Source organism: Hippocampus guttulatus, chromosome 1 (genome assembly GCF_054856545.1).
Source record: "Hippocampus guttulatus isolate MCC_2025c chromosome 1, RoL_Hgut_1.0, whole genome shotgun sequence".
NCBI lineage: Eukaryota > Metazoa > Chordata > Actinopteri > Syngnathiformes > Syngnathidae > Hippocampus > Hippocampus guttulatus.
The window spans coordinates 13055922-13070300 of record NC_141261.1 but is presented as its reverse complement, the minus strand read 5'-3'; the positions used below and the strand labels follow the sequence as shown (position 1 = coordinate 13070300).

Sequence of the window (14379 nt, the reverse complement as noted above, 5' to 3'; positions counted from 1 at the left end):
TTTGGGTTTAGCAACTCAAATCTTGTCACAGTTGCCTCAGATGAAAGTGAGAACTGGGTCGGGAGTCAGTGACTTGTGGATTTTCGCTATTTGTGTTCCTGTACATGAAAGCCATTAAACTCATTGAAAGCAGATTTTTATTGTCATCGGCTAAAAACATTGTTGTGAAAAGCAGTTGTCGGTTGAGTCTGTGTTGTAGGCCCAAATCTTAAAAAAAAAGAAAAAAGTAAACAAGAGTTCTATGATGGATGAACGCTGACCTACGCTTTGAATGGGTGAAGTCATCGTCTTTCCCATGTTAACCGGATCCTTCTTCTAAATGCTTGAGTCTCTTCCTCAGATGCTCAGAGATATCATTGAGGGGATTCCTTTTGCTGCTGAGGATTTTCACTGCCTCGCCAAACCGATTGATTTCTGACTCCCTGTTGTAAGAACATCGCCCAAAAAATAAGAACATTTCATTGGATGAAATGACAATACATAAAACAAAAAGTATCTTACAGGAGTTTGCGTTTCTGCAGGGGCCTCATCTGACTGAAATCGGTTACTGCACACTTCTTGACTGGCCTGGGGAGGAGGGGGGGGGGGGGTGCAGAGGTGTAAAAAAACCAAGCAGATACAGTTCTTGTTGTATCGCCTGGTCTCCTAAAACTATACAGGACCGCACAAAAATTTGAGGTCAACTTACACGGTGCTTTTCCGGCGAGTTGGAAGGCCTGTGCGGGCTGTACCAGCAGGAGCGATGAGCTCCGACAGCTCGGGCAGGGCTTCCGCAAGCACGCTCATGTCTCCCACGACCGGAGTGGCCTGCCGCCGGGCCTGCGCCGCTTGACGCTCCTTTGTCAGCTTGATGACGCTTATCTCTGTGGAGGAAACCCAAACGCAGTCAGAAAGCAGGTCAAGCCCGTTTCCGACAAGCAGTATGCTTTGGTTATTTTTCCAAAGCATTTTCAAGGTCGACTGACAAATATACATAACCACTCAACGGTTTCGTTCTCTTTATGAATGATAGACATGATTGTGTCTGCTGGTATCATTTAATGCAGCTTTTTTTGAGGGCTGGGGTCATGTCAGTTTATATCGATACAACTTATCACAGACAGACTTCAATGAAGTTGCACAAACGACGCCCACTTCAACAAACTATGATTGTGACAAACGAGGAATGTTTCATGAATAGTTTTGGGACCTGACAGCTTATTTGATTTTCTGGATGTTCCGATCAGGGTTTTAAGGTGCCGATACCGATGATCCATAAGGGTGACTGGCCGATACCAATCATGTGGATTCCGTGTAAAATTTTCAATATTAGAGGTATAAATACCGATTTTTGAGTCATCTGTCGTCTTTTATTTTTAATTAATCACATTTAAAATATTTGTTACATTTCTGTCCCGTTAATACTCAAAAACAGGACATTGCTTCAAATAGAGAGAAAATGCACAAACAAATTATGATTCAGTTATTATGTTGATGGTAACATGTTATGTTGCTCGGCAAAATCAGGGAAGTAGTCAGTGTAGGTTTTCTTCCTCGTTAAGAAAGACTTGACGAGTCGACCGGTGTTCAACAGCCTTTAGCGTCCATATGTCCTTTGTTGATAACTGCAATTCTTGGGTGAAAAACTATGACAAAAATATACAATTACGCAATGTACAACAGAGCTACGTGCATCTCAACAACATAAAACACTCATTCGTCATGGCCACATAGCATTTCGCCTTCTAAAAGGGAATTTAGGAGTAATTAGAAGAAATCAAAGCTCATATCGTAAGGACCTCACGCTTTCGTCTCTTTCTTCAAACTGATGGAACCCCTCATCAACATGAACCACTTACTGCCATTCAGTGCAACCCTCAGATATAACAGCAGGAGGCACAATAACCTAAATAAATGTGCCGGGGTTTTATTAATTATTTATTTTTAAACCATCATGTGGCAAAGTACCGGTACATTATTTTGATATTAGCATGAATCACGGCAGTTACAGTCGAATTTCATTAGATTTATTTATAATTAATATACAATACAATAGTATAGAATGAAACCAAAGATCAAAACCTGTTTTTGTTCCAAACTAAAATTTTGCAAGGTGTACTGAGACGAGGGACAGTCAATGTTGACATTGGTTTACAGTCCCTTAGCCAATCAGGAGGCAGAACACAATGCACTGTAAAAAAAAAATTAAACAAGTAATAATGATTACTCAACTCAACTGTATTTATAGAGCACTTTCAAACAGCCATCGCTGTTGTACATGCAAAGTGCTGTACATGGAACAACTAACATAAACAACAGTAAAGCAACAAATCGGTAACAAAGACGGTCGAAGGCACTGGCCACCAATCGATCCCTACTTGATTCTCTGAATTAAAGAACATAGACACAAACATTTTCTTGGAACGTCTGATGCTGTGAATGGGAAATGAACTTACTGTTTAACCATCGTTCCCTCCTTTCCTTCATCTTTTCTTTTTTTGACTTGATTTTCTTTACTTCAGAATTACCTTTCAAAACATACACACATGTGAAAACACACACACACACACACACAAAGGGCTTGCTTGCTTGCTTAACATGACATGCGGCAAGATAATGCACAAAATGTCAAAGATGTTGGCAAAACCTACCTATCTTGGCAGGTATGGGGGCTACTGGAGGGTCTTTGAATGTTAATGTTTGCCTCAGGGCCTCTGGAGCAATTTCTGTACCTGAAAATATCCCAGCAGGGGAAGACATTCGGTTTTGGGCCTGCAGAATTAAGCACAAGAATTAGAGGTAGTGCTATATTAATTTGGCAATGAATTATTCATTGGCTAAAACGATCGACTATGTTCATCTAAGATAGGTTTTCATCAAAATATTAGCTATTTAAAACGGGGATTGAATGAAATGAGTTTAAATCAATAAGATATTGCAGATTTGTCCCAAAAATCACATTTTTAAGAAATACGGCCAATTTTTTTTAACATATTAACTTCACGTGTGTGTGTGCATCTATATATATATATATATACACACACACACACACACGCATATATATGTATATACAAATTATGTAATTATTTTTATATGAATTTAAAAGAAAAAGGATTTACCGTTTTAGTTGATTTATTGCTATGTTTTAATATCTACAATTGGGGGAGTCCGTTGTCTTGCTCATGAGTACCTGCCGATCATCTCGCAAACTTCCACCGAATCCCCAACTGGGATTTTAAACTATGTTCCCTTGAATCTAATGCAGTACTATTGTGCTTTGATTCAATGAAAATTGGGGAATAATTCTTTGGCTGTTACTGTTACCATGTGTTGGTAGCCCACTGCAGTCGGACCAAAAGGAGCATGTTATTCAACACAAAACGTGTTTTGGAATAAGAATGAGTAAGCAAAGCCCGGGAGATGTTATTTACTCGCTACTTACTTGAATCTTCCCTGTAACTTCAGGAGCGCCACTTTCCATTTGAGAATGACTTGGCTGATGCATTTGGAAAGCAGAAGGCTCGTCCGATCCTTTGGACGAAGCACAGCCCGGCGGCCACGTCAGCTTCACAGCTTGCTGGTGCAATTTATGCCGCACGTTCTTAATTTTTCCAACCATTTTTTTACGGCAAATGAAGCTCGTTTTGCGATGTTCTGGAAATATTTGTTTTCACACGCTCGACCTCGGGGTTTGGTTTCTTGAACTAGTGAGCGTCTTCTTTGTCTAACACAGCCTCATATTAAGTATTTACCGCCACCTCGTGTTCTGGAGGCAAAAATACACCAATGCTCTGGAGTTTGATGAAAACTGACTGTTCCAAAAAATTCAAAATACACAAACATAAAAATACTTTCAAAATTTAATTACACTATAGAGGTTCTTCAAAAGTCTGTGTAAGCTCCAGTTCAACACAGAGACAGCAGCAGATATACTCAACTCAGCTTTAATTGAGCCAAGAGCAGGCACGTAGTTTACATTAGAATATAAAAGAAAAATGTGGCAGAAAATACTGTGTGTGTGTATGTATGTGGGTGTATACATACGGGTTATCGTATCGTATACACATATATATACATACACATAGATAGATAGATAGATATTAATTTACTCATGAATTCACTTATGAGTAATCTGGACTTGTTTAGTTGAACACAAAGCCAGAATTCACTTACTGTACATCGATGGCAAAGGGTGGAAAAACAGGTTCATTGGACCTCTTGCACACTTGCGGACGGGCATTTAATTGTTCTTCCTGTCACTATACATTGCTGACAGTGAGGAACAAAAAGTCAGCCAGGATAGGCCAGCATCCCTTGTGAGGATAAAGCGTTTCAGAAAATGGATGGAGGATCATTTCCACAACAGAGTGATCGGGACTCACTGGTCTAATCTAAATGAGAAAAGCCCTTATATGTTAATCTCATTTGCACTGGAAAAACCATGATATCTGCTAGTCTTAGCTTTTGCTTGCTTTGAGTTTGATGTGGATCTGTAGGTCTTGGATGGACAACCATGTTGCATATCAGGCCTTCTATAGACCTGCAAGCTGACAACTCATTTTCCACAACTCCGCTTGAAGCTCAGAGTCATAGGAGTCCCGGGCTGATTGTCTCTTTTCGCCGTTGTAGAGGTAGCAGCCACCCACCCCTTCCATCTCAGAGGCAGTTGCAGCATACATGATGATCGAGGCACCCTCTGTTGGAGTCTGAGAGGGAAAACAAAAGAAAAGACGCAAAGGTTTATTTCAAATAATTTTGAAAGGTTAGCTTTGGTACGACTAGGATCGCATACAGTGTAGTTATTTTCGCTTTCTCATTTGCCACAATGTCTCGGGGGGGGGGGGGGGGGTATAATGTTGGTGGAGGTGGAACTGGCAGAAACAGACGCTTATATGGTCGTATCAACAAAACGAAAGCTAATTTTTCAAGTATAACATGGTGTATCGGCATATTGTTACCTAAAACCACAATTACAGACTGACATGTAGACGTCTGTCGTACCCTGAACAAAGTCTTTGCAAACGGCTTTTTGAGCGCCTGCGCGAGGCTCCACAGGTTGTTGTAGAGTGCCGTGTCCACCATCCCGGGATCCACGGCGTTGACCATCACTGGGAAACCTTGGGCTGTCATTTGCTCTTGAAGGTAGTAAGTGAAAAGGACTAAGGCGAGTTTGCTTTGGGCGTAGGCACCATGGGAGCTGTAGCTTTGCCTGGCAAGGGAGAAAAAGAGGTGAGATATTTGTACCGTTGTTACATTTTTAGGAAGGAAACATGTTCACTTCCAGAAATAAACAAAGCAAGGACATCGGAACAACCGTTTACCTCCTGTTGAGATCCTTCATGTGTATAACCCCCGCGTAATGTGTTGCAGAGGACATGTTGACGATTCGGGAAGAACAGCCCGGACTCCCCGATCTCTTCAGCAAACCGAGCAGCAGGTTGGTTAGTAGGAAGTGGCCGAGGTAGTTGAGAGAAAAGTGGGCTTCAAAGCCATCTTCTGTCTGCATCTCGGGGATCAACATGGTCCCAGCTACATGCAGTGACACGTACAAGATGTCATCGTCTTTCCTCATTAACATGAATGGAAATGCCATTTATCTGTTCGAACTTTGCCCCCCAAAAAAAACAAAACAAAAATGTTATCGTGTATGGACACTAATTTTAGTAAATAATTAAGTGTAGTATATTTTTTTAACATTAAAAAGCCTACTCAGATAAAACATCCATCCATCCATTTTCTAATCCGCTTCTCCTCACGAGGGTAGCAGGCGTGCTGGCGCCAATTCCAGCTGTCTTCGGGCAGTAGGCGGGGGACACCCTGAACCGGTTGCCAGCCAATCGCAGGGCACACAGAGACGAACAACCATTCACACTCGCACTCACACCTCGGGACAATGTGGAGTGGCCAATTAACCTACCACGCATGTTTTTGGAATGTCGGAGGAAACCGTAGTACCCGCAGAAAACCCACACAGGCACGGGTACAACATGCAAACTCCGCACAGGAAGGCCGGAGCCCGGAATCCAACCCTGGACTTCTGAACTGTGATGGGAAGGTGCTGACTAGTCGACCCCCCGTTCACTGAATGAAAACTCACAAAAAAAACAAACAAACAAACAAAAAAAAGTGACAGATACAAAATCGCCTACCATTATTCACCAGAAGATGCAGGGGAAGCCCTCGGCCTTTGAACGTTTCGACACATTTCCGGACTGAATTCAGGGAAGTCAAATCCAGAAAGAGAAACTCCGCTGGAAAATATTGACAAGTTAGTAGTGGAACACGATCTTGGAAAGAGATTAACAACAGTAGCCTACACGCAGACAGGTCCCGAAGTGATGCACATATATGGACATACTGTACGGCAAAAGTTCAAATCGTGTCCAAATTAAGACCGCCGACAGTAGTGATCAAAACAATACAGGCAAAATATTGTGGCCGATCTAATTTTTATAAGTTTTCTTTTTTTTTGCAAGGTTGGCTTTTCTTCAAAGAAAGTTTGAAAGACATTTTTGATGATATAGGGATGAAAAGAATTACCTTTCCCCTCTCTGCATTCTTCCTGAATCGTCCTCGCGGCGGCTAGGCCCTCCTCTTTTTCATTGCCGGCTGGAGATGACGAGGACGAATGACAGGAGGGTCATTAGAAGTCACGTAGCTCCATACTCATATTTAGAACTCATCAAAGTATATATTCGTGTCAAAATATACGCAACGTTGACACTTTACCGGTAATTGCTTCCAGATATGATTTCTGAAATTTAAAAATTTGCAGAAGACAAAATCCCCTACCTTCTACAAATGCTGTCATTTAACGTGCGAGAGGGAGATAGTAGTTCAACATGCAAATGTGTGTTTTGAACAGGGGATCCTCTGACTTACGAACAAAAAAAAGTGTGAACATTGATCGTCACTCTGGTGAGCGGTGGTTGTGTCATTACGTTGGCTAATGCTAAATGCTAGCTTGCTCGCTTCACAGTTCAACAGTCATTGCACTCACCGTTATCCAACTTTTTTTTGGGGGGGGGGGGGTTTCTCCTGGCATACATTGAAGCTGGCATTGCACTTTACCTCACATTGGCCTCAATTTTGTAACATTGGCCTCTCCCTTCAGTCTCACAGACCGCAATGATATTGTCCCGCATTGTAACTTTGGAAAGGCGCTGCGCCAGAAATGCTCAGCTGACCGCAGCTTTAAGCTAGTCGGACTACATTTCGTATGATTTTTGGACACGGAAGCAGGAAGTCGTTCTCGTTCCGCTATGACGAAAACATATACTGTACACCCGCTGGTGATTAGATGCGAATGAGAATGACAGCATGAACGTTATAGGAAGGATTTGAATGAAAGACAAAGAACTGAAAACCCGACGCCCATCCGAAAATGGGGCGTACCGTGTTATAAGGCGCACGTGTCGCACTGTAGTGTGGAAATGAAAGCCTTCTTTTTTTTTTTTTTTTGTGTGACCAAAACCTTTCTGAAGAATTCTTTAGGTTGGAATGGCCTATATGGGATATGATGTCAGGATTTGGGCTTTCAGATGCAGGGGCTTGGACTTGACTGTTAAAAGCAAAGGTAAAGATGAAACTGCTGAGTGCAAACGGACTCGACAGAAGCCTACCAATAAAGACATGCATGCCAAGTCTTGCCAGATGTTTTGCGGTCTCATAACCCATTCCTCTGGTGCCACCGGTCACAATGCCCACCCTTCCATTCTGCTTCTGTAGAACTGTAATACAAGAGACGGCACAAAATGAGAACACAATGTAAAAAGGCTCTTTTCAGTTGACAGAATGTTTGAAGCGTCGGTGACGCCGATGAAAATGGTCATACTTATTTCAAATAATAATGACAGAGATTTATGTCACGCCATTTTCGGAAAAACCAAGGAGGCTTGAGTCTTGGCACACACTGCAGCCGAACGACGCAACTAAACTGCACAATGGTGAACAAATAACAGTCCGTGACTCCCGTACACATACCAATAAGCTGCAAGCAAAATACTGCGAACCGCGTTGTTGTTACCCGGAAAAAAGGTTTTGAGGCACCAATACTGCACTGTTCAATTTTGATGGTGCTATGAAGCAAATTGCCCTGGCTGCTATACCTACAGCATACTGGAATAATACAAAACGAAGACATGGGCCACAAATAAAGGAGAGAGTGTGGATATTTGAGTGGGGGTGGGGGGGAAGGATTTCACAGGCTTTAAAACTCTTGCAGAGCAGCGCTGCTGTTCACAAAAAAAAAAAAAAAAAAAAAACCCTAACTAATCCACAGGACATGAACTGGAGCTGTTTTGTAAGAAGGGCAAAAATCCCAAGATGTCCATAACTGATCGAAACAGACCGCAAAAGACTTGCAGCTGTAATGGTAGCAAAGGATACTTCTCGAAAATATTACTTCAGGGGGTAGAAGAATTTGGCATGCCCCACTTTTTTTGGAATTTCCAAGAAAAGTTGAGAAGATCATCTGAGTTTCGCTTCACTTCTTGACTGTGTCCCCCTTGACCCGAATCTTGCGGTGTATCTTTGTTTGAAGCTTGAAATGTGGCGCATCTCTCTCTATGTATATAAAGAAAGATCTATCTATGTCTATATCTATATATATACAGTATATCTATATACGTGTGTGTGTGTGTGGGTGTGAATGGTTCTTTGTCTCTTACGCAAAGTCAGACGGGACAGACCAATCGGCGTTGCACAACTGCGACGCCAATTGGGTTAAGCGGTGCCAAAAAACAAACAAACATGGATGGTTCTCTTTCATACTGAAAGTTGTTCCGTAGCGAGTTAATCTTCAACTGTTTTTCATGCTTTGAGATTAACCCCGCGCAAGTATTTAAATAAGTAGCATTGTTGTACAGATTATGCGCACTAAATCACCAGAGCATAATGCCCTCCCTTGTGACACTCACATTCAACACCACATTATTTTTTGGTCTTTTTTTTTTTTTCCTTCCGCCACTTTGCTTGTCTGACCTTTCCCAAAGAATCAGATTGTGTAAAGAACAAACTATTTAGGACTGATTGCGTAAAAGACAAACCCATTTCGAGGATCGACTTCTCTTTAGCTGCATGCAGTGTGTGAATGAGTGGGTAAATGTTCTGTCTCTCTGTGTCAGTGATGCATTTGACAGCTCATCAGTCCAAGGTGATATTCAAGGGTTCCTGGATCTTAAGGCAAATTCAATTTAAGACTACTAAATAGCATTTGGAATTAAATTTAAAACCAAGTTCAAAATGTTCCCATATTGTCCAAAGTGACTCCTTTGTATAAGTAACGTGCATCAATTCTCTTAAATGATTGTTTTGTTGGTTGTGCTTGCAATAATTTTTTTTTTGTTGAGATTTGAGTATTTAGAATCATAAAACTCTACTCATCGCGTTAGTTCTTAAAAAAACGTTTGAAAGATTGATTTAAGAAAACCTTTATGGAGAAATTCCCAATTTACAGTCACAAAAATTATGAAAGGGAGAAGTAGAAGAACAAAACGTATAATGTATAAGTAAATATAAATGATAAAATATAAGACATTTTAATGCCCATTGAGGCCTTGTCATTAGATTCATAGATTCAAAGTCTTTTAACACTTTTTTTTAAGGATCTGCAGGAACCCTTTACTTGGTTCTCATCCAAAAGATGGATTTGCACAGAATCATTCAAATGACACAATTCTGATTTTTTGTTCTGTAGTGGTACAGTTTGGATACGTATCACTGTAACGTAAAGAAAAAAAATGCAAGGAAACGGATATCTGCATGCATACGGATAGAGTTGGGCAGCAACTGATTATCAATATATATCGATAGATATCTGATCTATTGCAATGGAAATTGCACTCAATATAATCGTTTTTTGTTTTTTTTAATCATCAGGAAGCAAGCAAACCCCAACCCTGTCATTCCGCATCCTGAAGGCAGAGGCTACCGTCTGATGTTTGGTTTGTGACAATATTACCCGCACTTTAGAGGAAGTTTGGAACACAAAAATGTGATACGACCATATATTTTGAATGGTATTTTTCGTCTTGGTGGTTGTGTATTTATTTATCTGTCATCAATGTTCTTGTTTTTAATTTTATCTTAAATCAATTGATCTGTTTTTCTTACTTTAAATAGGTTTAAAAAAATAATTATTGATAGACTGTTATGAAATAAGTTCATTCTGATTCACCCAAGCCCTGCGAAGCACATTACGTTTAAAATTTACATGTTTCAATGATCAGTTAATTAAATTTTTTTCATTGATGTGTTGACCTGTTATTTAAGGTTAAGTATTATATTTTAAAATAAAATGAACTACATTGAGCCTGTTCTCCCCTTTCGGTCCTTATTTTTAAAAGTTTAAAAAAAGATACCATGGTCAATATCTTTTTTTATATATACTTTTATCATGATATACTTTTCAACCACATTGCAAAGCCCTGCATGCAGGTTCCAAATGAGTTATTTATTTTTAGCATGGACACAAATCTGTTATGTATTGTATATCTATAGCAATGCAAATTCAGCATGAACGCACAGAATAAAAACAAAGCTGCCCACTAATTAAAAATTCATTTCCAGAACAACTTATCTGAATTTCCATATTTTCAAAATCAGGCAAGGCACTGGCCAACACCCCTTCAGTTTAAGAATTGCAGCACCGGCGTCCACTCCTTGCATGCATGCATGTGAGATGGTTTGTGAGATGTGCATCACAAAATATACAAAGCAGAGTGTGAGATGAATTTCCATTAGAGGGACTAAAAGCAATTTAACAATTAAAAATGTAAACTATTTTGTGTGGAGAAGTTCATTTTTCGTGGTAGTCAGTTATCAAAGCAGGTGTCATATAAATGTATATTTATAGCAGACAAACAATGTTTGATTTTGTACTTATTAGATTTCAGAGAGTGAACTTTTCTCGTGCTTAGGTAAAAGAGTGAATCATACTTCTACCAGTCTTTTTTACACACCATCTGTAAGTACACAGTTGAGCAGTTTTGTCACCGCTGCCTTATAATAAGACAGCAACGGGGGAAAAAAGATCACAGTAATCCAAAATAAAAGAAAAAAATTCTCATTTACTTTAAAGTTTGAAGCACAAAAAAATTGTATGAACACCATTTATTCTTACTACTATTATGGTGTAATATTCTGCAAATCAAAACTACAATCTATTTTAATTTTTAAATGAGCCGGTGAAAATAATAATAACCGAACCAACCTGGTAGGGTAAAAGATCTGTTGAACATCTGGTAGATGAGAACTCTGATTCCACAGTAGTAAAGTTTGAGAAGAGGCACCAACATAGACAGCGGGTTCATGATTCCTTTTCCTGCCTCTCCAGCGGCCGACTGTGTGTGTGCAATCCCGTCTGTCGCCTGGATGGAAACCAAAATATACTCGCTTTCGTTCCGCCCTCGAAGTGGAGACGTCACCGAGCGTCAGAAGCGTCAGGAAATTTGACCTTCCCATTGCAGATTGAAAACCAAAATTGAGTTGATAAAGACTTGAACAAAACCTCTGGTCTGCACAGGAACAAAAGTAAATGTGATCTTATGATTATTAGGGAATGTTCTAGATTTTCCGTTTTAAATGATTTCTCCTGAAGAGTAAGGGTATTGCTTACAATAGATGAAGGAATTTCACGACTTGTAGATGCCGCGATGGCTTTTTACTTGGATGACAAGCTATTAAAAGTGATTGAAAAGATACATTTTAATTGTAAATGTGGACTCGTCAGACCAAAGAACAGTTGTCCACTTTGCAATGAGTTTATCCTCAATGAGCTCAGAGAAGCCGGCGGCATTTCTGGGTGTTGTTGATCAATTGCATAGTTGAGTTTTAAGTTGCACTTACAAAGGTAGCGGCGAACTGTATTTACTGACTTTGCTTTTCTGAAGTGTTCCGAAGCCGAAGCGGTGATTTCCTTTCCACATTGATGTCGGTTTTTGAAACGTTGGGGAACATTGCCCTGAAACTGTTCGAGAACTTTCTCACGCAGTTGTTCACCAAGACGTGAACCTCGGCCCATTTTTGCTTGTGAATGCAATTCCGGAAAGCTCCTTTTATCGCCAGTCATGGCACCCTCCTGTTCCCACTTAGCCTGGTTACCTGTGGGATGGTCCAAACAGGTGTTTGATGAGCAACCAAGAATAATGAGCAATTGCAATATATACTTTGTCCCATAAAATAAAGCACAGGTGTGAAACACAAGGCCCGGGGGCCAAATGTGGCCCACCACATCAATTTAGTGGCCGTGAAAGCAAATCAAAGATGGCAACTTCCATGATACTTGCTAAAATGTGTACCAAAATTTCACATGCAATAAATCAGTGACATATTGTAAGCATTTTCGTGTTACCAAACCCCTCATCACAGTTACTTAAACAATAGTTGAATAAAACGTTATTCTTGACTTCTTTATATAGTTTCAGTCATCATGGCACTCCAAGGTAATTATAATATGGCTGCGACAAAAAATGAGTTTGACACCCCTGAAATAAAGGCTCTCTTCTTCAGGGTTTGTTCATGGAAAAATAATGTACTTCTCGGGATGTCACAGTGTTATCCACAGGGTAAGTGATAAAGTTTTATCATAAAGAATTCTTTCCTAACCAACCACTGGGGAATTTCTTCGGACGAACACTCACCATTCCTTTAGCGATTCATTAGGTTGGGATTGCTATTCCGAGGAGCACATATTAGCCGAATGAATTGATTCTATACACATGGCGTGGTGAGGTTACTTCTTTTTTACCTCAGGGTATATTTGCTATGAAGGATACTGTCTTTGAGGTTCTGACATTTGAAAAGTGACCATAGAAATTGCTTGGGTACAGATGAGAAATTCCCTTCACGCACTTGTGATGTAATACAACGCAACGTTGTCTTGAATAGTGCTTTTCATTCGTCCAACCATCCATTTTTTGAAGCGCTTATCCTCCCGCAGGGCCGAGATGTGGGGTACACACTGAACTGGTTGTGAGTCAATTGCGGTACAGTACACATATCGACAAACAACGAGGGGTGTTCATCTCTGTGATCAAATACAACTCTCAATACGTGGGGTGCGATATGATTCAAGGACAGTTTGATTTTGGATTCAACACACTCACATCTTTTGAATCCAAACTGATTTTCCAATCAAAAACGTTTTTTGTTCCATGCTTGCCCTACAAATTCACACCTCTGGACAATTTCAGAGTCCTACCCTGCATGTTTTCACAACGTGAGGCGAAATCACAGTTCCAGGAGAAAACCCACACAGGAATGGGGAAAATAAGTAAGCACAATACAGGAAGTCAAGATGCCACACGCTTCATACTTATGGTTCGGCACGCGTGGATTTGCTTATTTGCAGACATTTTTTTCCAATTTCTTTTCAATATTATTCCATCCTTCCATTTTCAACTGCGCTTATTGTGAATAGGTCACAGGAGGCTGCTGGAGCCTATCCCACCCCTCCCCTTGCTGTTTGTGGATAACATGTGCTGCATGTTCTTCACCGTTTTTGAAGATTTGGGGGGTGTTTGAAAAAAAATAGTTGTTTTTTTTCCCATTCAGTTTCAATGGGCTTCAATTAAGATAAGATATTATAAGATAATATATCCTTTATTTGTCCCGCAATGGGGAAATTACAATCAGAATTCAGAAAGGAAAAAACGCTGGGTAGGGAGAGGGAAAAAAAAAAAATTATACGCTGCCCTCCGTAATTATTGGCACCACTGTTAAGATATGTTGTTCAGCTTCTAATGAATCATTTTTTACTACTACAAAGACCAGGATTCCTTGCGGATAGAGAAAGAGCATGCGCAGAACACAAAGCAATGCCTTGTTCGGGTATTTTATCCTGTATTTAGGTTGTTTTTTTTTGGGGGGGGGGGTGCCTGATTTTTCGTGGCCTTTCAAAATCGGGATCCTGGCAATATTCAGAGTTTAAACGGGTTAATAACTACATGTAAACGTAGTGTTTGTCGCCAATATTTAAACAGTGCGTGTGGGTTAATGTTACGAAACGTTCTCCTGCCGTTCGATTTATACGTTAGGATCCTGTGGGGAACCCGCGTAATTAAGTAGTAGTATACCGTAGTTGAAGTGTATATTAACTAGTTTGCAAAGAATTTCACGCCAGACTGTAATGTTGGATGAGACTGTAATAAATTCCCAGAGACCATCTCCGTGTTTGCGGTTATCTGTTATCCGCGTCTATTTTTGGATATGATATACAGTGCAATCTCCAATGTCAAGAGTGTTACTTTGACACTAAATTTATAAGAGCGAGTGATGTTTCCATCTCTGCGTGTATCTTACTTGCACCAGTCCCACCTCTATACCACAATTTTCCTTCACTACCGATCATTTTTGGATGTTGTCTGCCTCAAACAAATGTGTCCCATCGATGCAGGGAAG

General features: G+C 40.3%; 2 protein-coding genes across 3 annotated transcripts; both read right to left on the bottom strand.

Annotated features, from left to right (window-relative positions):
* Positions 1 to 120: 120 nt before the first annotated feature.
* Positions 121 to 3693, bottom strand: slx9 (SLX9 ribosome biogenesis factor). 2 transcript variants are annotated; one of them, XM_086110708.1, is made up of 7 exons: positions 3422 to 3693; positions 2631 to 2751; positions 2436 to 2507; positions 689 to 863; positions 502 to 567; positions 265 to 422; positions 121 to 207 (listed from the first exon to the last, which is right to left on the bottom strand). In XM_086110708.1, exons 1-6 carry the CDS (start codon positions 3596 to 3598, stop codon positions 299 to 301), a joined length of 735 nt encoding a protein of 244 aa, XP_085966834.1. In that variant the 5' UTR covers positions 3599 to 3693; the 3' UTR covers positions 121 to 207; positions 265 to 298. The 2 variants fall into 2 exon arrangements, with proteins under 2 accessions (XP_085966834.1, XP_085966826.1); XM_086110700.1 differs by having other exon boundaries at positions 121 to 422.
* A 214-nt stretch (positions 3694 to 3907) lies between these two features.
* On the bottom strand, positions 3908 to 11334 carry dhrsx (dehydrogenase/reductase (SDR family) X-linked). Its single transcript, XM_086110657.1, has 7 exons — positions 11192 to 11334; positions 7602 to 7709; positions 6520 to 6588; positions 6129 to 6230; positions 5301 to 5508; positions 4981 to 5188; positions 3908 to 4685 (listed from the first exon to the last, which is right to left on the bottom strand). Exons 1-7 carry the CDS (start codon positions 11289 to 11291, stop codon positions 4512 to 4514), a joined length of 969 nt encoding a protein of 322 aa, XP_085966783.1. The 5' UTR covers positions 11292 to 11334; the 3' UTR covers positions 3908 to 4511.
* Between the last annotated feature and the right edge of the window lie 3045 nt (positions 11335 to 14379).

Coding starts and splice junctions, on each gene's coding strand:
- slx9 (XM_086110700.1), bottom strand. CDS start 3,598: ATGGTTGGAAAAATTAAGAACGTGCGGCATAAATTGCACCAGCAAGCT. Junction 2,752..3,421: donor AAGTTACAGGGAAGATTCAA/GTAAGTAGCGAG, acceptor TTAATTCTGCAG/GCCCAAAACCGAATGTCTTC. Junction 568..688: donor ACTCGCCGGAAAAGCACCGT/GTAAGTTGACCT, acceptor CCTCCTCCCCAG/GCCAGTCAAGAAGTGTGCAG.
- dhrsx (XM_086110657.1), bottom strand. CDS start 11,291: ATGAACCCGCTGTCTATGTTGGTGCCTCTTCTCAAACTTTACTACTGT. Junction 6,589..7,601: donor TGGCATGCATGTCTTTATTG/GTAGGCTTCTGT, acceptor CGTCATCTCCAG/CCGGCAATGAAAAAGAGGAG. Junction 5,509..6,128: donor GCATCTTCTGGTGAATAATG/GTAGGCGATTTT, acceptor CACTGCATGTAG/CTGGGACCATGTTGATCCCC.